Raw genomic sequence first — 24,418 nt, 5'->3', positions numbered from 1 at the left:
TAATCATGCTCAGGCAGTGGAACGGAGACTATGCGGATCTGTTTCCGCAATTACAGCTGGAGCAGGAGTCAAGGGGTCTCTACTTTGGTGGTTGTCTCAGGATCATCTCTCCCAGGGAACCTGCTTTTGCAGATCTTCCTGAGTGATTGTGACAACAGATGCCAGCCTTCTGGGATGGGGAGCAGTTTTGGGCTCTCTAAAGGCTCAGGGAACATGGACTCGGTCAGAGTCTGTTCTACCCATAAACATTTTGGAATTGAGAACAATCTTCAATGTTCTCCTTGCTTGGCCTCAGTTAGCTTCGGCCCAGTTCAGCACGTTCCAGTCGGATAATATAACTTCAGTGGCTTACTCCACCCGTCAGGGAGGAACTCGGAGTTCCTTGGCCATGACAGAGGTAGCCAAGGTCATTCAGTGGGCAGAGACCCACAATTGCTGTCTGTTGGCGATCCACATTCCAGGAGTGGGCATCTGGGAGGCGGACTTCCTAAGCAGGCAGACTTTCACCCGGGGGAGTGGGAACTCCATCAGGAAGTGTTTTCCAGCCTGATTCTCAAATGGGGTCAGTACGAATTGGATATGGCTTCTTGACAAAATGCCAAGCTTCCGTGGTACGGGTCAAGGTCTAGGAGCCCTCAGGCTGTACCGATAGACGCTCTGACTGTACCTTGGAATTTCAGTCTCGCATACCGATTTCCTCCGTTTGCTCTTCTACCTCGGATCATTGCTCGAATCAAGCAGGAGAGGGCGTTGGTGATCCTCCTTGTACCGGCGTGGCCTTGCAGGATTTGGTATGCAGACCTGGTGGACATGTCATCTCTTCCACCTTGGAGACATCCTTTGAGGAAGGACCTTCTAATTCAAGGACCTTTTTTTCATCCAAATCTAGTTTCTCTTGTTAAGTGTATCCAGTCCACGGATCATCCATTACTTACGGAATATATTCTCCTTCCCAACAGGAAGTTGCAAGAGTCCACCCACAGCAAAGCTGCTATATAGCTCCTCCCCTAACTGCCATATTCAGTCATTCTCTTGCAAGCCTCAACATAGATAGGAGGTCGTGAGAGTCTGTGGTGCTTTATACTTAGTTTATTCTTCAATCAAAAGTTTGTTATTTTTAAATGGCACCGGAGTGTGCTGTTTATCTCAGGCAGTATTTGGAAGAAGAATCTGCCTGCGTTTTTCTATGATCTTAGCAGACGTAACTAAGATCCATTTGCTGTTCTCACACATTCTGAGGAGTGAGGTACTTCAGAGGGGGAATGGCGTGCAGGTTTTCCTGCAGATAAGGTATGTGCAATAAAATATTTTTCTAGGAATGGAATTGACTAAGAAAATACTGCTGATACCGAAGTAATGTAAGTAAAGCCTTAAATGCAGCGATAGCGACTGGTATCAGGCTTATTAATAGAGATACATACTCTTATAAAAATGTGTTTTAAAACGTTTGCTGGCATGTTTAATCGTTTTTTAACGTACATTGGTGATAACACTGTAATGTTGGTATAGCCTTAAATGCAGTAAAAGCGACTGGTATCAGGCTTATTAATAGAGATACATACTCTTGTAAAAGTGTGTTTCTCCAACATAGGTGTGTCCGGTCCACGGCGTCATCCTTACTTGTGGGATATTCTCTTCCCCAACAGGAAATGGCAAAGAGCCCAGCAAAGCTGGTCACATGATCCCTCCTAGGCTCCGCCTACCCCAGTCATTCTCTTTGCCGTTGTACAGGCAACATCTCCACGGAGATGGCTTAGAGTTTTGTTTTTAGTTGCAATTTCTTCTGCCAGAAGAGTTTCAGAATTATCTGCTCTGCAGTGTTCTCCTCCTTATCTGGTGTTCCATGCAGATAAGGTGGTTTTACGTACTAAACCTGGTTTTCTTCCAAAAGTTGTTTCTAACAAAAACATTAACCAGGAGATTATCGTACCTTCTCTGTGTCCGAAACCAGTTTCAAAGAAGGAACGTTTGTTGCACAATTTGGATGTTGTTCGCGCTCTAAAATTCTATTTAGATGCTACAAAGGATTTTAGACAAACATCTTCCTTGTTTGTTGTTTATTCCGGTAAAAGGAGAGGTCAAAAAGCAACTTCTACCTCTCTCTCTTTTTGGATTAAAAGCATCATCAGATTGGCTTACGAGACTGCCGGACGGCAGCCTCCCGAAAGAATCACAGCTCATTCCACTAGGGCTGTGGCTTCCACATGGGCCTTCAAGAACGAGGCTTCTGTTGATCAGATATGTAGGGCAGCGACTTGGTCTTCACTGCACACTTTTACCAAATTTTACAAGTTTGATACTTTTGCTTCTTCTGAGGCTATTTTTGGGAGAAAGGTTTTGCAAGCCGTGGTGCCTTCCATTTAGGTGACCTGATTTGCTCCCTCCCTTCATCCGTGTCCTAAAGCTTTGGTATTGGTTCCCACAAGTAAGGATGACGCCGTGGACCGGACACACCTATGTTGGAGAAAACAGAATTTATGTTTACCTGATAAATTACTTTCTCCAACGGTGTGTCCGGTCCACGGCCCGCCCTGGTTTTTTAATCAGGTCTGATAATTTATTTTTTTAACTACAGTCACCACGGTACCATATGGTTTCTCCTATGCAAATATTCCTCCTTAACGTCGGTCGAATGACTGGGGTAGGCGGAGCCTAGGAGGGATCATGTGACCAGCTTTGCTGGGCTCTTTGCCATTTCCTGTTGGGGAAGAGAATATCCCACAAGTAAGGATGACGCCGTGGACCGGACACACCGTTGGAGAAAGTAATTTATCAGGTAAACATAAATTCTGTTTTTAAAACGTTTGCTGGCATGTTTAACCGTTTTTTAACATATGTTTGGTGATAAAACTTATTGGGGCCTAAGTTTTTTCCACATGGCTGGCTTAAATTTTGCATAGAAACAGTTAACTGAAGCTTCCCACTGTTGTAATATGAGTGGGAGGGGCCTAATTTAGCGCTTTTTTGTGCAGTTAAAATTACAAAATGAATCATCCAGATTCCCTCAGCAGTCCCATGAATACTACAGGACATTTCTAAAGGGCTAAAAAGACTTCCAAAATCGTTTATAGGGAAGGTAATCCACAGCTCTGCTGGGGCAGTTTTTAAAAACGTCTATGTCGTTTTTTTGATCTGTTTTTTGCATTAAGGGGTTAATCATCCATTTGCAAGTGGGTGCAATGCTCTGTTACCTTATTACATGTACTGTAAAAATTTCGTTTGTTTTACTGCCTTTTTTCACTGTTTTTCAAATTTTGACAAAATTTGTTTCTCTTAAAGGCACAGTAACGTTTTATATATTTGCTTGTTAACTTGATTTTAAGTCTTTTCCAAGCTTACTAGTCTCATTATTAGTCTGTTCTAACATGTCTGACATAGAGGAAGCTCTGTGTTCATTATGTTTTAAAGCCATGGTGGAACCCCATCTTAGAATGTGTACCAGATGTACTGATTTCATGTTAAACAATAAAGATCATTTTTTGTCTTTAAAAACATTATCACCAGAGGATTCTGTCGTGGGGGTAGTTATGCCGACTAACTCTCCCCACGTGTCAGATCTTTTGACTCCCGCTTTAGGGACTCACGCTCAAATGGCGCCAAGTACATCAAGGGCTCCCATAGCGTTTATTTTACCAGGGGATTCTGTCGAGGGGAAAGTTATGCCGACTAACTCTCCCACGTGTCAGACCCTTCGACTCCCGCTTCAGGGACTCACGCTCAAATGGCGCCAAGTACATCAAGGGCGCCCATAGCGTTTATTTTACAAGACATGGCAAAGGTGGTGAATAATACTCTGGCAGCAGTATTAGTCAGACTACCTGAAATTAAAGGAAAGCAGATAGCTCTGGGGGTAGATACAGAGCATACAGACGCTTTAAGAACCATGTATGATACTACCTCACAAATATGCTTAGTCTGTGGGTGATTTTTTTTTGACTCAGGGAAGATGATTTAACCTGATTCTGATATTTCTACATTTAAAATTTATGCTTGAGAACCTCCACTTGTTGCTCAGGGAGGCTTTGGCTGCTCTGAATGAATGTGTACAATCGCAGGGCCAGAGAAATTGTGTAGACTGGATAAATAATATGCAGTGCCGGTGTGTACTGATGTTTTTCCAATACCTAAAGAGGTTTACTAAAATTTTTTTAATAAGGAATGGGATAGACCAGGTGTGCCGTTCTCTTCCCCTCCTATTTTTTAGAAGAATGTTTTCTAATAGTTACCGCCACACAGGACTTCTGGCAGACAGTTCCTAAGGTGGAGAGAAGAGTTTCTACTCTAGCTAAGCGTACCACTACCTCTGGCGAGGACAGTTGTGCTTTTAGATCCAATGGATAAAAAATGTTTATTCAACAGGGTTTTATCCTGCAGCCCCTTGCATACATTGCTTCTGTCACTGCTGCTGCGGCGTTCTGGGTTGAGTCTCTTGATGAGGCTTTACAGTTAGCGACTCCATTGGATGAATATATTTGACAAGCTTATGCTAGCCAATTCCTTTGTTTTCTGATGCCTTTGTTCATTTGACTAGACTAACGGCTAAGAATTCTGTTTTTTACTATACTGGCGCGCAGAGCGCTATGGCTTATATCATGGTCAGCTGTCGTGACTTTAATAAATAAGCTACTTAACTTCCCTTCAAGGGGCAGACCCTATTCGGGCCTGGTTTGAAGGAGATTATTGCTTATATCACTGGAGGAAAAGGTCATGCCCTTCCTCAGGATAGGTCCAAATCATGGGCCAAAAAAGGTCTAATTTTCGTGCCTTTTAAAACTTCAGGGCAGGTGTGGCATCCACTTCCTCTAAGGCAAAACAAGAGGGAATTTTTGCTCAGTCCAAGGCGGTCTGGAGACAATCGGACCTGGAACAAAGATAAGCAGGCCAAGGAGCCTGCTGCTGCCTCTAAGGCAGCATGAAGGAACGCCCCCCCCAAAAAAGGGGAGATTTCGCCTATCACAATTATCTGCAAACCAGATAAAGAAGGAGGCATTCTTACATTGTGTACGGGATCCATCCAGTTCCAAGAGAGGAACAGGGACAGAGTTTTTACTCAAATCTGTTTGTGGTTCCCAAGGAGAGGGAACCTTCAGACCTATTTTGGATCTAAAGATCTTAAACAAATTCCTCAGAATTCCGTCATTTAAGATGGAAACTATTCGTACCATCTTAACTATGATCCAGGAGAGTCAATAGAGGACTACAATGGATTTGAAGGATGCTTATCCTCATATTGTGATGCATAAAGATCACCATCGTTTTTCAGGTTTGCCTTTCTAGACAGGCATTACCAGTTTGTAGCTCTTTCCTTTGGGATATCTACAGCCCCAAGAATCTTTATGGAGGTTCTGGGGTCGCTTTGGCGGTCCTTAGGCCGCGGGGTATAGAAGTGGCCCCTTATTTAGACGACATCCTGATACAGGCGTCAAACATCCAAATTGCCAAGTCTCATACGGACGTAGTACTGGCATTTCTGAGATCACATGGGTGGAAAGTGAACAAGGAAAGAGTTCTCTATCCCCAATCTCAAGGGTTTCCCTCCTAGGGACTCTGATAGATTCTGTAGAAATGAAAATTTACCTGACGGAGTCCAGGTTGTCAAAGTTTCTAAATTTCTGCCGTGTTTTTCATCCCATCCGCGCCCTTCGGTGGCTCAGTACATGAATGAAATCGGCTTAATGGTAGCGGCAAGGGACATAGTACCGTTTGCACGTCTACATTTCAGACCGCTGCAACTATGCATGCTCAGTCAGAGGACCGGGGATTACACAGATTTGTCCCCCTGTTAAACCTGGACCAAGAGACCAGAGATTCTCTTCTCTGGTGACTATGTCGGGTCCATCTGTCCAAGGATATGACACCTTGTTTGTTGTCTATTCTGGACAGAGGAGAGGTCAAAAGACTTCAGCAGCCTCTCTGTCTTTTTGGTTAAAAAGCATAATTCATTTAGCTTATGAGACTGCTGGACAGCAGCCTCCTGAAGGGATTACAGCTCATTCTACTAGAGCTGTGGTTTTCACTTGGGCCTTTTTTTAAATGTGGCTTCTGTTGAACAGATTTACAAGACGGAGTCTTGGTCTGCGCTTCATACTTTTTCAAATTTAACAAATTTGATACCTTGCTTCTTCGGAGGCTATTTTTGGGAGAAAGGGTTTTTTACAGGCAGTTGTAACTTCCGTTTAAGTACCTGCCTTGTCCCTCCCATCATCCGTGTACTTTAGCTTTGGTATTGGTATTCCATAAGTAATGGATGATCCGTGGACTGGATACACTTAACAAGAGAAAACATAATTTATGCTTACCTGATAAATTTATTTCTCTTGTAGTGTATCCAGTCCACGGCCCGCCCTGTCACTTTAAGGCAGGTAATTTTTTTCATTTGAACTACAGTCACCACTGCACCCTATGGTTTTTTCCTTTCTCTGCATGTTTTCGGTCGAATGACTGAATATGGCAGTTAGGGGAGGAGCTATATAGCAGCTTTGCTGTGTGTGGACTCTTGCAACTTCCTGTTGGGAAGGAGAATATATTCCATAAGTAATGGATGATCCGTGGACTGGATACACTACAAGAGAAATAAATTTATCAGGTAAGCATAAATTATGTTTTCTCTGTAGCCGACTGCTTCAAGATTGAACGCTTAATTTTATCCAAGCGTGGATTTTCGGAATTGGTCATTGTGACCATGATTCAGGTTTGTTAACCTGTGACTAGGAAGATTTACCATAAGATATGGCGTAAATTTCTATACTGGTGTGAATCCAAGGGCTACTCTTTGAGTAGAGTTCGGATTCCTAGAATTCTGTCCTTTCTCCAAGAAGTTTGGAGAAGGGATTATAGGCAAGTTCCCTAAAGGGTCAAATATCTGCCTTGTCTATTTTGTTACATAAACGTCTGGCAGACTTCCCAGACGTACAATCGTTTTGTCAGACCTTAGTCAGGATCAAGCCTGTATTCAAATCAGTTACTCCTTCTTGGAGTCTTAATTTAGTTCTTAAAGTTCTTCAAGGGGCTCCGTTTGAGCCAATGCATTCCTTAGATATTAAGTTGTTATCTTGGAAAGTTTTGTTTCCTGTCACTATTTCATCTGTTCATAGAATATCAGAGCTTTCGGTATTGCATAGTTTCAAGTATGAGTCTTATTTTTTTTGTACTAAATTAGGGTTTCTCCCTAGAGTAGTTCAGACGGAACATTAATCAGGAGATTGTTGTTCCTTCCTTGTGTCCTAATCCTTCTTCTCAGGAGGAACAGCTTCTACACAATCTGGATGTGGTTCGTGCACTGAAATTCTATCTACAGGCAACTAAGGATTTCTTCAGTCTTCTGTTTAATGTATGGGACAGAAAGCTACAGCTGCTTCTCTTTCTTTGTGGCTGAAGAGTATTATTTGCTTTGCCTATGAAACTGCTGGACAGCAGCCTCCCGAGGGAGTAACGGCTCTTTCTACGAGGGTTGTTTCCTCTTCCTGGGCATTCAAAATGAAGCCTTTATGGAACAGTTTTGCAAGGCTGCAACTTGGTCCTCTCTTCTTTCTTTTATAAATTTGACTTTTTAACCTCGTCAGAGGTCGCTTTTGGGAGAAAGGTTTTTCAAGCAGTGGTGCCTTCCGTTTAGGTTTCCTGTCTTGTCCCTCCCTTATCATCTGTGTACTCTAGCTTGGGTATTGATTCCCAACAGATGATCCGTGGACTCATTATGTCATTAGAAAGAAAACAAAATTTATGCTTATCTGATAAATTTATTTATTTCTTGACACGATGAGTCCACGGCCCGCCCTGTTATTTAGACAGGTTGTTAGTATTTTATAAACTTCAGACACCTCTGCACCTTGTTGCTTCCTTTCTCTCCTTTACTTCGGTCGAATGACTGGGGTGGGATAGAAGGGAGGTGATATTTAACAGCTTTGCTGTGGTGCTCTTTGCCACCTCCTGCTGGACAGGAGTGATATTCCCAACAGTAATTAATGATGTTCCGTGGACTCATCGTGTCAATAAATAAATACATTTATCAGGTAAGCCTAAATTTTGTTATTTATGTGTTAATATGTGATGTTCTTGAGGGCACAAAAGATAATTAAGTGTAAATATCAGTAGTATCCGACAGTATGCAGGTTGTGCCAGTGGGAATTGTCACACAGAACATGCTAGAGGGACACGTCTTTAAGTAAAGTAAGCATCTGGTCAGGGGGGCTCCTTCCTGGCTGATCCTGTTAGAACCTAACTTCCCACAACTTATTTTCCTAATGTTGTGCTCTGAATTTCTCTTCCACCTGTTGCTGATTAGAGGCTACACTTGGGGTTTCACAATCTTTATATGTTGAAATACATCACTAGGCACAAGTATAGGGAACATTCTGGGGTTGCTGGTGAAACTACTGTCTATGGGGAACAGAGAGGGAAATCTAACCCTGACAGAAGCAAAGAAAACAGGGAATATATTCTAATAACCAACCTAATGCTATATCCATTGTGATGCTTTGGTAACAATACTTATAAGACTTACCAGGCTAATAAATATTTGTTCCCCTTTGCTGATTTCCCACTATCACACAGCTGTTCTCTTTCCACATGGCAGACAACCTACAGAGATCAAGCTTTTCACTAACCCTGGAATTTACATGGCCACCAGCTTTGTTCTGCAAGAGGCTGTGAGCTGTCCAGTCCTTGAAGTAGCTACTGAAGCTGTGAGTGCTGCATCAGCATTTCTCAGGTGAATGCAGAACAGTTATAAATAAAGTTATCCTTTAATGAATTAGTGTAAAGTTGTTTACAAACATATTTGTTACCTATGTACAAAGGAAGGATCACTTGAGTACCCCGGTGCAGTACCTGGAGCTGCAGAAGCTTGTCAGTAAATTACTGGAACGTTGTGTTGACCTTCCTCCGCTCAGTAGAAGGGTTGTGGTGAGTCATATTTGTAACTTTCAGCAGAACACGACTGATATTTAGACAAACTCTTTTACTATTATATGCAATGTTTGAGAGAAACTTTACCTTTCCAGTAATATTGTACAAAAATTAAATATCCAGCCACTTGCCAAGGCTTGTGTTCATTTGAAGGGGAATTAGACTCACCTAACACAATAGCAAAGTTATACTTTGTATTGGTTTTGCTGCTGTCATAATTCTCAATATTAGTGCACTCCTGTCTGCTAATTACGAAGGGAAAATACAGCCTCTGATTTCTTTTACAAGATATGACGAGTCCACGGATTTCATCCTTACTTATGGGATATCGCCTCCTGGTCAGCAGGAGGAGGCAAAGAGCTCCACAGCAGAGCTGCATAAATAGCTCCTCCCTTCCCTCCCCTCCCCCCCCCAGTTATTCTCTTTGCCTGCGTTAGTGATAGGAGAGAGGTAAAGTGAGGTATTAGTTTAGATTCTTCAATCAAGAGTTTTTTTTATTTTTAAATGGTGCCAAAGTGTACTATTTCTTTTAGGGCAGCTTCTGGAGTGATAGCCTTTCAGGCTATGGGAACTGGTGGAGTTTTGCTTCACTGCGCCTCCCATACTTGAGCTGCTCTTCTGTGTATGATCTTAGAGAATGTTAACTAAGATCTTTCTGCCTTCACAGTACCTCAGGAGGAAGAGTGGACCTCTTGACACTGTGGGCATATCATGCTGTTCCTCAGCATGGAGGTTAGTGCAGTCTTTTACTCTGGGGGCTCTGCAGCATATCTCAGATCCGACTGTACTCTGTTTTTGACAGTGATAGACCTAAGGGTTGCCCTTAGACAGTATGTAGGTTTTCATTAGCTAGAAAGAGAACCGACATACTGCTGAATATCCAGACACTCTGGCATTTGGTATTTAGCTAGACCCCCAGGGTTTTGTGTGTCCTGTATCCGTCCATGAGGGGCGGGCTTGGTGCCGCATGCTTAGGCCCGCAGTTTCTTACTTGGCTGAGTTCCGGTGGCTGCTTCTCCTCATGGCTAAGTTCGCTTGTTGTAGTATACAGGCGATCTTAGGGGAGCCGTTCTTACGGGGCTAAACCTGGTTACGTGAGGCAGGTAGGAGCCGTAGCGGAGCTGCGGCAGGGTGACTGTTTCCTTTTTTGGCTGGAATCCAGTGTGTTATTACAAGGCTCACTTGCAGGGAGCGGAATATAAATATATACAGTTTAAATCTGCACATTTATATTCTGGGCTTTAATTAGAACGTTTTTCTTAAAGACACAGTACACCGAAAGTTTATATAAATATATACAGCTTATATCTGCACATTTATATTCTAGGCCTTATTTGGAAAGATACAGTACACTGAAAGTTTTTTACAGTATATTATCACTAAGTTGACCAAGCTTGCATTTGCTTTTTGGTATCATGGATGACATTGAACAAGGTACATGCCCTATGTGTTTAAATGCCATTGTGGAACCCCCTGTTACACTTTGTCCCTCATGCATTGATAGGGCCTTACAGTGTAAAGAAGAAATTTTCTTTAATAAAGAGGTATCTAAGGATTGTTCTCAAACTGATGAAATTCAGGGTATGCCGTAACTTTCTCCCCAAGCGTCACAGCCTTTAACGCCCACTCAAGCAACGCCATGTTCTTCAACTGCGTCTGCTTCATTTACTCTGCAGGATATGGCTGCAGTTATGTCATCAACCCTTTCAGAAGTTTTGTCTAAATTGCCAGTTTTGCAAGACAAACGCAGTAGGAGAGAGACCCAGGTGGTCCCTACGACTTCTGATACTTTGATGGCTATCTCCGATGTACCCTCCCAAGGCTCTGAAGGGGGGGGGGTAGGGAGGCCCTGTCTGATGGGGAGCTGTCTGACTCAGGAAGTGCATTACCCCAGACAGATTCTGAAGTGATGTCGTTCAGGTTCAAGCTTGTACACCTCCGTCTGTTACTACGGGAGGTTTTGATGACTCTGGACGACTGTGACTCTATTGTGGTCCCTCCAGAGAAATTGTGTAAGATGGACAGAAACTTGGAGGTACCCTCTTATTCTGATGTTTTTCCGGTTCCTAAGAGAATTTAGGAAACCATTGCTAGGGAATGGGAAAGACCGGGAATTCCGTTCTCCCCTTCCCCTATGTTTAAGAAAATGGCTGACACGTATGACTATTCCTATAGAGGATAGTTGTGCTTTCAAGTACCCCATGGATAAGAAGTTGGAGGGTCTTCTCAAAAAACTATACGTCCATCAAGGGTTTCTATTACAACCGACGGCATGCATTGTAACAGTCACAACTGCGACTGCCTTTTGGTTTGACGCTCAAGAAGACTGAGACTTCTTTAGCCGAAATAATGGATAGAATTGAGGCCCTTAAGCTAGCTAATTCTTTTATTACGGATGCCGCCTTTCAGATTGCCAAATTGGCGGCTAAGAATTCGGGATTTTCCATTTTAGCGCAACGAGCCTTGTGGTTAAAATCTTGGTCTGCGGATGTGTCATCTAAATCAAAGCTTTTGGCGATTCCTTTCAAGGGTAAGACCCTGTTCAGGCCTGGCTTGAAGGAGATCATTTCTGACATTAAGGGAGGTAAGGGTCATCTCCTCCCTCAGGACAAAACATCTAAGCAAAGCGGACGACAAAGTAATTTTCGTTCCTTTCGAAATTTCAAGGGAATCCCCTCTTCCTCTTCCGCTAAACAGGAGGGGACTTATGCACAAGCCAAATCCACCTGGAAACCTAACCAGGGTTGGAACAAGGGTAAACAACTCAAGAAGCCTGCTGCTGCTACCAAGACAGCATGAAGGGGCGGCCCCCGATCCGGGACCGGATCTAGTAGGGGGCAGACTTTCTCTCTTTGTCCAAGCTTGGATAAGAGACGTTCAGGATCCCTGGGCACTAGAAATCGTGTCTCAAGGGTATCAGTTGGAGTTCAAAAATTCCTTCCCCAGAGGAAGGTTTCTTCTTTCACGATTGTCTGTAGACCAGACAAAAAGAGAGGCGTTCTTATGTTGTGTAAGAGACCTCTCCGTCATCGGAGTGATTCGCCCCGTTCTAATACAAGAACAGGGACAGGAGTTTTACTCAAATCTCTTTGTTGTTCCCAAAAAAGAGGGAACGTTCCGACGTTCCCATTTTAGATCTCAAGAGTCTAAACAAGTTTCTCAGAGTTCCATCTTTCAAGATGGAGACTATTCGGACAATTCTTCCATTAATCCAGGAGGGTCAATATATGACTACCGTGGATTTGAAGGATGCATACTGTTATGGGTTTGCAAGCTTACAATTCAGGAAATTTGCCACTGAATGGGAGTTTGAGCATGTGACTTCTTCACCATGTCATCCACAGGCTAACGGCAAAGCTGAATCTGCTGTGAAGATTGTTAAAAATGTATGCAAGAAAGCACAAAGTGATGGTAAAGACCTGTGGAAGGCTATCTTACATTGGAGAAACACTCCAACCGAGGGCATGGATAGTAGTCCGGCACAGAGACTGATGTCAAGGAGATTAAAGACCTCCTTACCAGTTGCCAACAAGCTACTTGAACCGTCTGTGATACATGGTATACTAGAAAAGTTACGACTTAAGAGGCAAGTGTTCAAGGCACGATATGACACATCTGCCAGAGATTTGCCTGAATTGAATATTGGGGAACGAATCCGTATGAAACCCCTGCCTGGAGATCGAACAAGTCGTTGGAGAATGGGTACCTGTCTGCAAAAAGTTGTACCACGCTCCTATCTTGTGGACATTGAAGGAACCCTCTATCGCCGCAATCGTGTGGATCTGCGAGTGGCTGAGCAGCCTGATTCTCAATATCCAGTTGACAGACCAGACTCATCTGATATTATAAGGGCACACTCACCCATTGGCATTAAGGAATGTACAGAGGTGATGCCACAGACTAATATTAATGACAGTCCTGAGCAAGCAGGTATACCTCATGGCAGTCAAGCACAGAGCATGCCAGCAAGTATTGAGAAGAGCCCATTAACCTCAGAGAGGGCTAAGAAACTCTTTGTACAAGGAGGGCCAGTCTTCACCCGTAGTGGCAGACATTCACAACCGCCCAAGAGACTTAACCTGTAGAATGTGTTATTACAAGGACTCATCCAAATTTCACAATGTTGATTTATTAACACTAAAAGAATGAGATGTTATGGGTGTTATGTTTAGCTTATATGCAACTCTATGATTTATTTCTATTGCACTTGTTTCCTGTTTGGCATTTACTTTTCCTTTTAGTTCTCTGCTAAGATCATGGCTTCTGTACACTTATGCTTGTACTGTCATTATTTACACCACATGAAACACATACCTTCATATTCCTATCCACAGAGATCATCACAAGTTCCTAAGGTTTGCATTTTTGGACAAACATTTTCAGTTTGTGGCCCTTCCTTTCGGTCTGGCCACAGCACCCAGAATTTTCACAAAGGTTCTGGGGTCTCTGCTGGCGGTTCTCAGGCTGCGGGGCATTGCAGTGGCGCCTTATCTGGACGATATTCTGATCCAGGCGTCGTCTTATCAACTGACAAAGTCTCATACCGACATTGTACTGTCCTTTCTAAGGATTCACGGGTGGAAGGTGAAGCTAGAAAAGAGTTCACTAATTCCACAGACAAGGGTTCCTTTCCTAGGAACTCTAATAGACTCTATATCCATGAAAATCTTCTTGATGGAAGTCAGTCCAATCCTCGGCCATCAGTGGCTCAGTGCATGGAGGTAATTGGATTGATGGTGGCGGCAATGGACATCATTCCGTTTGCTCGTTTTCATCTCAGGCCTCTACAACTGAGCATGCTCAGACAGTGGAATGTAGATTATGCAGATTTGTCTCCTCAGATAGACCTAGATCAGGAGACAAGAGACTCTCTTCTTTGGTGGTTGTCACAGGATCATCTGTCCCAAGGGACATGCTTCCGCAGACCCTCATGGGTGATAGTGACTACTTACGCCAGTCTTCTAGGATGGGGTGCAGTCTGGAATTCCCTGAAGGCCCAGGGGGTGGACTCGGTCAGAGTCTCTACTTCCAATCAATATTCTGGAGTTGAGGGCAATATTCAATGCTCTTCAGGCTTGGCCTCAGTTGGCTTTGGCCAAATTCATCTGATTTCAGTCGGACAACATCACGACTGTGGCTTACATCAATCATCAGGGAGGAACAAGAAGTTCCTTAGCGATGAGAGAAGTATCCAAGATAATTCGGTGGGCGGAGGCTCACTCTTGTTATCTGTCAGCGATCTACATCCCAGGAGTGGACAATCTGGAAGCGGACTTTTTGAGCAGACAGATGTTTCATCCGGGGGAATGGGAACTCCATCCGGAGGTCTTTGCCACCCTAATTCTCAGATGGGGCAGGCCGGAGCTGGATCTCATGGCATCTCGTCAGGCCGAACTGATAGATGCCTTGGCAGTGCCTTGGTCGTTCAACCTAGCTTATGTGTTTCCATCGTTTGCTCTCCTTCCCTGGGTGATTGCTCGGATCAAACAGGAGAGGGCTTCAGTGATTCTCATCGCTCCTGCGTGGCCTCGCAGGACTTGGTATGCCGATCTGGTGGACATGTCCTCTCTGCCACTGTGGAAGCTTCCATTGAGGCAGGACCTTCTCATTCAGGGACCCTTCCATCATCCGAATCTAGTTTCTCTACAGCTGAGTGCTTGGAGATTGAACGCTTGATTTTATCTAAGCGAGGGTTCTCTGATTTGGTCATTGATACTTTGATTCAGGCACGTAAGCCTGTTACTAGAAAAATTTACCATAAAATATGGCGTAAATATCTTTATTGGTGCGAATCCAAGGGCTACTCATGGAGTAAGATTAGGATTCCTAGGATTTTATCCTTTCTCCAAGAAGGATTGGAGAAAGGGCTGTCAGCAAGTTCCTTAAAGGGACAGATTTCTGCTCTATCTATTTTGCTACACAAACGTCTGGCAGATGTTCCGGATGTTCAATCTTTTTGTCAGGCTCTGACTAGAATCAGGCCTGTGTTTAGACCAATTGCTCCTCCTTGGAGTTTGAATTTAATTCTTAATGTTCTTCAAGGGGTTCCGTTTTAACCTATGCATTCCATAGATATTAACTTGTTATCTTGGAAGGTTTTATTTTTGGTTGCTATTTCTTCTGCTCGCAGAGTTTCTGAGCTTTCAGCATTACAATGTGACTCTCCTTATCTTATTTTTCATGCTGATAAGGTAGTGTTGCGTACCAAACCCGGTTTTCTTCCTAATGTTGTTTCCAACAAAAATATTAATCAGGAAATTGTTGTTCCTTCATTGAGTCCTAATCCTTCCTCAAAGAAGGAGCGTCTGTTACATAACTTGGATGTCGTCCGTGCCCTGAAGTTTTACTTGCAGGCGACTATAGAATTTCGTCAATCATCTTCATTGTTTGTTGTCTTTTCTGGGAGACGTAGGGGTCAAAAAGCTACGGCTACCTCTCTTTCTCTTTGGCTGAAGAGTATAATCCGTTTTGCATATGAGTCTGCGGGACGGCAGCCTCCTGAACGAATTACAGCTCATTCCACTAGGGCTGTGGCTTCCTCATTGGCATTTAAAAATGATGCTTCTATTGAACAAATTTGCAAGGCTGCAACTTGGTCGTCTCTCCACACTTTTTCCAAATTTTCCAAATTTGATACTTTTGCCTTGTCTGAGGCTGTTTTTGGGAGAAAGGTTCTTAAAGCAGTGGTGCCTTCCGTTTAGGTTCCTGTCTTGGCCCTCCCTTTCATCCGTGTCCTATAGCTTTGGTATTGTATCCCATAAGTAAGGATGAAATCCGTGGACTCGTCATATCTTGTAAAAGAAAAGGAAATTTATGCTTACCTGATAAATTTATTTATTTTATGATATGACGAGCCCACGGCCCACCCTGTCATTTTTTGAGACAGATCTTTATTTTTGTTAAACTTCAGTCACTTCTGCTCCTTGACTTTTCCTTTCTCTTCCTAACTTCGGGTTTAATGACTGGAGGGGGAGGGAAGGGAGGAGCTATTTATGCAGCTCTGTTGTGGTGCTCTTTGCCTCCTCCTGCTTACCAGGAGGCGATATCCCATAAGTAAGGATGAAATCCGTGGACTCGTCATATCGTAAAAGAAATACATTTATCAGGTAAGCATAAATTTCCTTTTCTTCTGTTAAGTGTGATCAGTCCACGGGTCATCATTACTTGTGGGATATTAACTGCTCCCCTACAGGAAGTGCAAGAGGATTCACCCAGCAGAGTTGCTATATAGCTCCTCCCCTCTACGTCACCTCCAGTCATTCTCTTGCACCCAACGACTAGATAGGATGTGTGAGAGGACTATGGTGATATATTTAGTTTTTATATCTTCAATCAAAAGTTTGTTATTTTATAATAGCACCGGAGTGTGTTATTCCTTCTCTGGTAGAATTTGAAGAAGAATCTACCTGAGTTTTTCTATGATTTTAGCCGGAGTAGTTAAGATCATATTGCTGTTTCTCGGCCATCTGAGGAGAGGTAAACTTCAGATCAGGGGACAGCAGGCAGATTAATCTGCAAAGAGGTATGTAGCAGTTTATTATTTTCTGACATGGAATTGATGAGAAAATCCTGCCATACCGTTATAATGTAAACTCAGCATTGAATGCAGTAGATGTAGCTGATATCAGGCTGTCATGTATGTATATTTTACACTTCAGTTTTCTGGGAAATGGTACTTCTCTGGCTTTTAAACTGTATACATAGACTTAACCTATTTTGCAGGGACTTGCAATAGGTTTTAAATGACAATTAATTATTGAGGTAAAACGTTTTTTTGCTGGCATGTAAAAACGTTTTTTTCTCTGAGGTACTGGGTGAAAAAATGTTTTGGGCACTTTTTTTCCACTTGGCAATAGTTTTGATTTAAATTAGAGCAGTTCACTGATCCCTCTCACTGTTATGTGTGTGGGGGAGGGGCCATTTTGGTGCTTTCACTATGCATCAGAAAAACTCAGTCAGAGGTTCATTTTCTTCCTGCATGATCCGGTTCATCTCTACAGAGTTCAGGGATCTCAAGAGTCTTTTTTGAGGGAAGTAATCATTCACAGCAGAGCTGTGCTGATTGTATTGACTGTGATATAAAAAACGTTTATTTGTGTATTTTTTTTCTGCTGCCTGGGTTAGTTATCATTTGCTGAGGGGAACAATCCTTTGCTAAAACTGTATATTCTGACAAAGATTGATGCTATAACTTAATTATTTTATCTGTTATAATATTTTCTGTGCTTCTTAAAGGCACAGTTCGTTTTCATATTATTTGTAAATTACTTTGAAAAGTATTTCCAAGTTGCTGTTTATTTGCTAGTGTGTTAAACATGTCTGATTCAGAGGAATATCTCTGTGCTATATGTGTTAATGCCAAAGTGGAGCCCAATAGAAATTTATGTACTAAATGTATTGATGCTACTTTAAAAAATAGTCAATCTGTACAAATTGAACATATTTCACCAAACAACGAGGGGAGAGTTATGCCGACTAACTCGCCTCACGTGTCAGTACCTGCATCTCCCGCTCAGGAGGTGCGTGATATTGTAGCGCCGAGTGCATCTGGGCGGCCATTACAAATCACATTACAAGATATGGCTACTGTTATGACTGAAGTTTTGGCTAAACTACCAGAACTAAGAGGTAAACGTGATCACTCTGGGATGAGAACAGAGTGCGCTGATAATGCAAGGGCCATGTCTGATACTGCGTCACAGTTTGCAGAACGTGAAGACGGAGAGCTTCATTCTGTGGGTGACGGTTCTGATCCAAATAAACTGGACTCAGACATTTCAAATTTTAAATTTAAGCTTGAGAACCTCCGTGTGTTACTAGGGGAGGTATTAGCGGCTCTGAATGATTGTAACACAGTTGCAATCCCAGAAAAAATGTGTAGGTTGGATAAATATTTTGCGGTACCGACGAGTACTGACGTTTTTCCTATACCTAAGAGACTTACTGACATTGTTACTAAGGAGTGGGATAGACCCGGTGTGCCTTTCTCACCCCCTCCTATATTCAGAAAAATGTTTCCAATAGACGCCGCCACACGGGACTTATGGCAAATGGTCCCTAAGGTGGAGGGAGCAGTTTCTACTTTAGCTAAGCGTACCACTATCCCAGTGGAGGATAGCTGTGCTTTTTCAGATCCAATGGATAAAAAATTAGAGGGTTACCTTAAGAAAATGTTTGTTCAACAAGGGTTTATATTGCAACCTCTTGCATGTATTGCGCCTGTCACGGCTGCAGCAGCATTTTGGTTTGAGTCTCTGGAAGAGACACTTCAATCATCCACACTAGATGACATCACACACAAACTTAAATTCCTTAAGTTAGCTAATTCATTTATTTCAGATGCCGTAGTACATTTAACTAAACTTGCGGCTAAAAATTCAGGATTCGCCATTCAGGCACGCAGAGCTCTGTGGCTAAAATCCTGGTCAGCTGATGTTACGTCTAAATCTAAATTGCTTAATATTCCTTTCAAAGGGCAGACCTTATTCGGGCCCGGCTTGAAAGAGATTATTGATGACATTACAGGAGGTAAAGGTCATGCCCTGCCTCAGGACAAGGCCAAAGCCAAGGCTAGACAGTCCAATTTTCGTTCCTTTCGTAATTTCAAAGCAGGAGCAGCATCAACTTCCTCTGCACCAAAACAGGAAGGAGCTGTTGCTCGCTACAGACAAGGCTGGAAACCTAACCAGTCCTGGAACAGGGGCAAACAGGCCAGAAAACCTGCTGCTGCCCCTAAGACAGCATGAATTGAGGGCCCCCGATCCGGGACCGGATCTAGTGGGGGGCAGACTTTCCCTCTTCGCCCAGGCTTGGGCAAGAGATGTTCAGGATCCCTGGGCGTTAGAGATCATATCTCAGGGATACCTTCTGGACTTCAAATCCTCTCCCCCAAGAGGGAGATTTCATCTGTCAAGGTTGTCAACAAACCTAACAAAGAAGGAAGCGTTTCTACGCTGCGTACAAGATCTTTTATTAATGGGAGTGATCCATCCAGTTCCGCGGTTGGAACAAGGACAAGGGTTTTACTCAAATCTGTTTGTAGTTCCCAAAAAGAGGGAACCTTCAGGCCAATCTTGGATTTAAAGATCCTAAACAAATTCCTAAGAGTTCCATCGTTCAAGATGGAAACTATTCGAACAATTTTGCCCATGATCCAAGAGGGTCAGTACTTGACCACAGTGGATTTAAAGGATGCTTACCTTCACATACCGATTCACAGAAGTCATTACCGGTATCTAAGGTTTGCCTTTTTAGACAGGCATTACCAGTTTGTAGCTCTTCCATTCGGACTGGCTACGGCTCCAAGAATCTTCACAAAGGTTCTGGGCACTCTTCTGGCGGTACTAAGACCGCGAGGAATTTCAGTAGCTCCGTACTTAGACGACATACTGATACAAGCTTCAAGCTTTCAAACTGCCAAATCTCATACAGAGATAGTACTGGCATTTCTAAGGTCGCATGGATGGAAAGTGAACGAAGAGAAAAGTTCTCTCTTTCCACTCACAAGAGTTCCCTTCCTGGGGACTCTGATAGATTCTGTAGAAATGAAGATTTACCTGACAGAGGACAGGTTAACAAAACTTCAAAATGCATGCCGTGTCCTTCATTCCATTCAAGAGACCAGAAATTCTCTTCTATGGTGGCTTTATCGGCCACATCTGTCCAGGGGAATGCCATTCAGCAGGCCAGACTGGTCAATTGTAACAACAGACGCCAGCCTACTAGGTTGGGGCGCTGTCTGGAATTCTCTGAAGGCTCAGGGACTATGGAATCAGGAGGAGAGTCTTCTTCCAATAAACATTCTGGAATTGAGAGCAGTCCTCAATGCTCTTCTGGCTTGGCCCCAGTTAGCAACTCGGGGGTTCATCAGGTTCCAGTCGGACAACATCACGACTGTAGCTTATATCAACCATCAGGGAGGGACAAGAAGCTCCCTAGCAATGATGGAAGTATCGAAGATAATTCGCTGGGCAGAGTCTCACTCTTGCCACCTGTCTGCAATCCACATCCCGGGAGTGGAGAACTGGGAGGCGGATTTCTTAAGTCGTCAGACTTTTCATCCGGGGGAGTGGGAACTTCATCCAGAGGTCTTTGCCCAAATACTTCCACGTTGGGGCAAACCAGAGATAGATCTCATGGCGTCTCGACAGAACGCCAAGCTTCCGCGCTACGGGTCCAGATCCAGGGATCCGGGAGCGGTCCTGATAGATGCCTTGACAGCACCATGGACCTTCAGGATGGCTTATGTGTTTCCACCTTTCCCGATGCTTCCTCGATTGATTGCCAGAATCAAACAGGAGAAAGCATCAGTGATTCTAATAGCGCCTGCATGGCCACGCAGGACTTGGTATACAGATCTGGTGGACATGTCATTCTGTCCACCTTGGTCGTTACCTCTGAAACAGGACCTTCTGATTCAGGGTCCTTTCAAACATCAAAATCTAACTTCTCTGAAGCTGACTGCTTGGAAATTGAACGCTTGATCTTATCAAAGCGTGGTTTTTCTGAGTCAGTTATTGATACCTTAATACAGGCTAGGAAGCCTGTCACCAGAAAGATTTACCATAAAATATGGCGTAAATACCTATATTGGTGCGAATCCAAAGGTTACTCTTGGAGTAAGGTTAGGATTCCTAGGATATTGTCTTTTCTACAAGAAGGTTTAGAAAAGGGGTTATCCGCTAGTTCCTTAAAGGGACAGATCTCAGCTCTGTCCATTCTGTTACACAAGCGTCTGTCAGAAGTTCCAGACGTTCAGGCTTTTTGTCAGGCTTTGGCCAGGATTAAACCTGTGTTTAAAGCTGTGGCTCCACCATGGAGTTTAAACCTTGTTCTTAACGTTTTACAGGGTGTTCCGTTTGAACCCCTTCATTCCATTGATATAAAGTTGTTATCTTGGAAAGTTCTATTTTTAATGGCTATTTCCTCGGCTCGAAGAGTCTCTGAGTTATCAGCCTTACATTGTGATTCTCCTTATTTGATTTTTCACTCGGATAAGGTAGTTCTGCGTACTAAGCCTGGATTCTTACCTAAGGTAGTCACTAACAGGAATATCAATCAGGAGATTGTTGTTCCATCCTTGTGCCCAAATCCTTCTTCGAGGAAGGAACGTCTTTTGCACAATCTGGATGTAGTTCGTGCCCTTAAATTTTATTTACAGGCAACTAAAGATTTTCGACAAACGTCTTCCCTGTTTGTCGTTTACTCTGGTCAGAGGAGAGGTCAAAAAGCTTCTGCTACCTCTCTCTCTTTTTGGCTTCGTAGCATAATTCGTTTAGCTTATGAGACTGCTGGACAGCAGCCTCCTGAAAGAATTACAGCTCATTCCACTAGAGCTGTGGCTTCCACTTGGGCCTTTAAGAATGAGGCCTCTGTTGAACAGATTTGCAAGGCTGCAACTTGGTCTTCGCTTCATACTTTTTCCAAATTTTACAAATTTGACACTTTTGCTTCCTCGGAGGCTATTTTTGGGAGAAAGGTTCTTCAGGCAGTGGTTCCTTCTGTATAAAGAGCCTGCCTATCCCTCCCGTCATCCGTGTACTTTTGCTTTGGTATTGGTATCCCACAAGTAATGATGACCCGTGGACTGATCACACTTAACAGAAGAAAACATAATTTATGCTTACCTGATAAATTCCTTTCTTCTGTAGTGTGATCAGTCCACGGCCCGCCCTGTTTTTTAAGGCAGGTAAATATTTTTTAAATTATACTCCAGTCACCACTACACCCTTGGCTTCTCCTTTCTCGTTGGTCCTTGGTCGAATGACTGGAGGTGACGTAGAGGGGAGGAGCTATATAGCAACTCTGCTGGGTGAATCCTCTTGCACTTCCTGTAGGGGAGCAGTTAATATCCCACAAGTAATGATGACCCGTGGACTGATCACACTACAGAAGAAAGGAATTTATCAGGTAAGCATAAATTATGTTTTTCTGTGTTGCTGGCAGCCGCCTACATGTGAGAGGGTGTAAAAAATTTTTTGTAAAAACTAAATTTATGCTTACCTGATAAATTTCTTTCTTTCCAGGCATGGAGAGTCCACGACTTCATTCCAATTACTAGTGGGATATTTAACTCCTGGCCAGCAGGAGGAGGCAAAGAGCACCACAGGCAGCAAAGCTGTTAAGTGTAACTTCCCTTACCCATAATCCCCAAACATTCAGCCAAAGGAAAATAGAAAAAGAAGAAACAAGGGTAAAGAGGTGCCTGAGGTTTACTCAAAAAACCTTCTGAATTATAATGAAAAAGAGGGCAGAGTCGTGGACTCTCCATGCCCGAAAAGAAAGAAATGTATCAGATAAGCATACATTTTGTTTTCTTTCCTATGGCATGAAGAGTCCACAACTTCATTCCAATTACTAGTAAGAACCAATACCCAAGCTAGAGGACAGAGAATGAAAGGGAGGGAGAAAAAGGCAGGTGGACCTAAACAGAAGGCACCACCACTTGAAGAACCTTTCTCCCAAAAGATGCCTCAGCTGAGACAAAAGTATCAAATTTGTAGAATTTGGAAAAAGTATGCAAAGAGGACCAGGATCAAGAAACAGCCCTAGTGGATTGAGCCGTAATTCTATCAGGAGGCTGCTGTCCAGATGTCTCATAAGCTAAACGGATAACACTCCTTAACCAGAGGGAAAGGGTAGTAGATGTGGCCTTCTGACCCTTACATTTACCAGGGAAAACAACGAACAGGGCAGAAGTCTACCGAAAATCTTTAGTTGCTTGTAGGTAAAATTTGAGAGCACGCACAACATCCAGATTATGCAACAGGCGTTCTTTCTGAGAAGAACGATTAGGACAAAATGAAGGAACAACAATTTCCTGATTAATGTTTCTATCTGACACAACTTTAGGGAGAAACCCTAACTTACGGCTAGATTACAAGTTTTGCGTTATGAGGGGTGCGGTACTAACTTGCAAGTCATTTGCACCGCTCACCTCCCTACAGCACTGGTATTACAGGTTTAAAAAAACCTGGCGTTAGCAGGCAAGAAGTGAGCGTAGAGCAAAATTGAGGTCCATACCGCACTCCAATACCAGTGCTGCTGACAGCTGCGGTAAGCTGGTTTTTCGTGCTCGTGCACGATTTCCCCATAGACATCAATGGGGAGAGCTGGCTGAAAAAAAGCCTAACACCTGCAAAAAAGCAGCGTAAGGCTCTGTAACGCAGTCCCATTGATTCCTATGGGGAAACATGAACCCTGAGTCTAAACACCCCTAATCTTACACTTATTAACCCCTAATCTGCCGCCCCTGACATCGCCGGCACCTACATTATACTTATTAACCCCTAATCTGCCGCCCCAACATCGCAGACACCTACATTATACTTATTAACCCCTAATCTGCTGCCCCCAATATCGCCGACACCTACATTATATTTATTAACCCCTAATCTCCTGCCCCCAATGTCGCCGCAACCTACCTACACTTATTAACCCCTAATCTGTCGCCCTCAACGTCGCTGACACTATACTAATTTTATTAACCCCTAAACCTAACCCTAAGTCTAACCCTAACACCCACTAACTTTAATGTAATTAAAATAAATCTAAATAAAACCTACTACTAATAACTAAATAATTCCTATTTAAAACTAAATACTTACCTTTAAAATAAACCCTAAGCTAGCTACAATATAACTAATAGGTTATAGCTTAGGTTTTATTTTTATTTCACAGGCAAGTTTGTATTTATTTTAACTAGTTAGAATAGTTTCTAAATAGTTAATAACTATTTACTAACTACCTAGCTAAAATAAATACAAATTTCCCTGTAAAATAAAACCTAACCTGTCTTACACTAACACCTAACCTTACACTACAATTAAATCAATTACCTAAATTAAATACAATTAAGTAAATTACAAAAAAAACAAAACACTAAATTACACAAAATAAAAAAAGAAATGATCAGATATTTAAACTAATTACACCTAATCTAATAGCCCTATCAAAATAAAAAAGCCCCCCAAAATAAAAAAAAACCTAAAAAAATAAAAAATAGGCAGCACTTGCATCAAAAATTTCAAAAGCTTTATTATCTTTCACTTGAGGCAAAAGGGTGACACAGAATGAACGTCTGACGCGTTGATGAGTGGTCTCTGATGAAACGCCACTAGGGGGCGTGAAACGCGTCAGACGTTCATTCTGTGTCACCCTGTTGCCTCAAGTGAAAGATAATAAAGCTTTTGAAATTTTTGATGCAAGTGCTGCCTATTTTTTATTTTTTGAGTCTCGATATTAAGCAAAGTGATTCGTTGCAACTAAGGCATAGCACCCTGTCAACACGAGCACCTTTTGTCAGTATATACGAAGTTGTGGTAACGTCCATGACGTCATTTGTTTGAGCCACAGTCTACGCCGACCGGAGGGCTTGGAGCGGCCGCCTACACACTTACTACATAAAAAAAAAACCTAGCCTAAACTAAACTACCAATAGCCCTTAAAAGGGCCTTTTGCAAGGCATTGCCCCAAAGAAATTAGCTCTTTTACCTGTAAAAAAAATACAAACAAC

The 24,418-nt window shown here is 42.9% G+C and overlaps 1 protein-coding gene across 1 annotated transcript in view; it reads left to right on the top strand.

Annotated features, from left to right (window-relative positions):
- MEI1 (meiotic double-stranded break formation protein 1) overlaps window positions 1–24,418 on the top strand; it is a 1,068,659-nt gene that overhangs the window by 43,685 nt on the left and 1,000,556 nt on the right. The window contains 2 exon segments of the mRNA XM_053689435.1: window positions 8,573–8,707; window positions 8,796–8,901. Of these exon segments, the coding sequence (XP_053545410.1) occupies window positions 8,573–8,707; window positions 8,796–8,901 (241 nt within the window).

Source organism: Bombina bombina, chromosome 7, assembly GCF_027579735.1.
Source record: "Bombina bombina isolate aBomBom1 chromosome 7, aBomBom1.pri, whole genome shotgun sequence".
Classification (NCBI taxonomy): domain Eukaryota; kingdom Metazoa; phylum Chordata; class Amphibia; order Anura; family Bombinatoridae; genus Bombina; species Bombina bombina.
The sequence above is the reverse complement of the archived record's forward strand: the minus strand, read 5'-3'. Positions and strand labels throughout refer to the sequence as shown.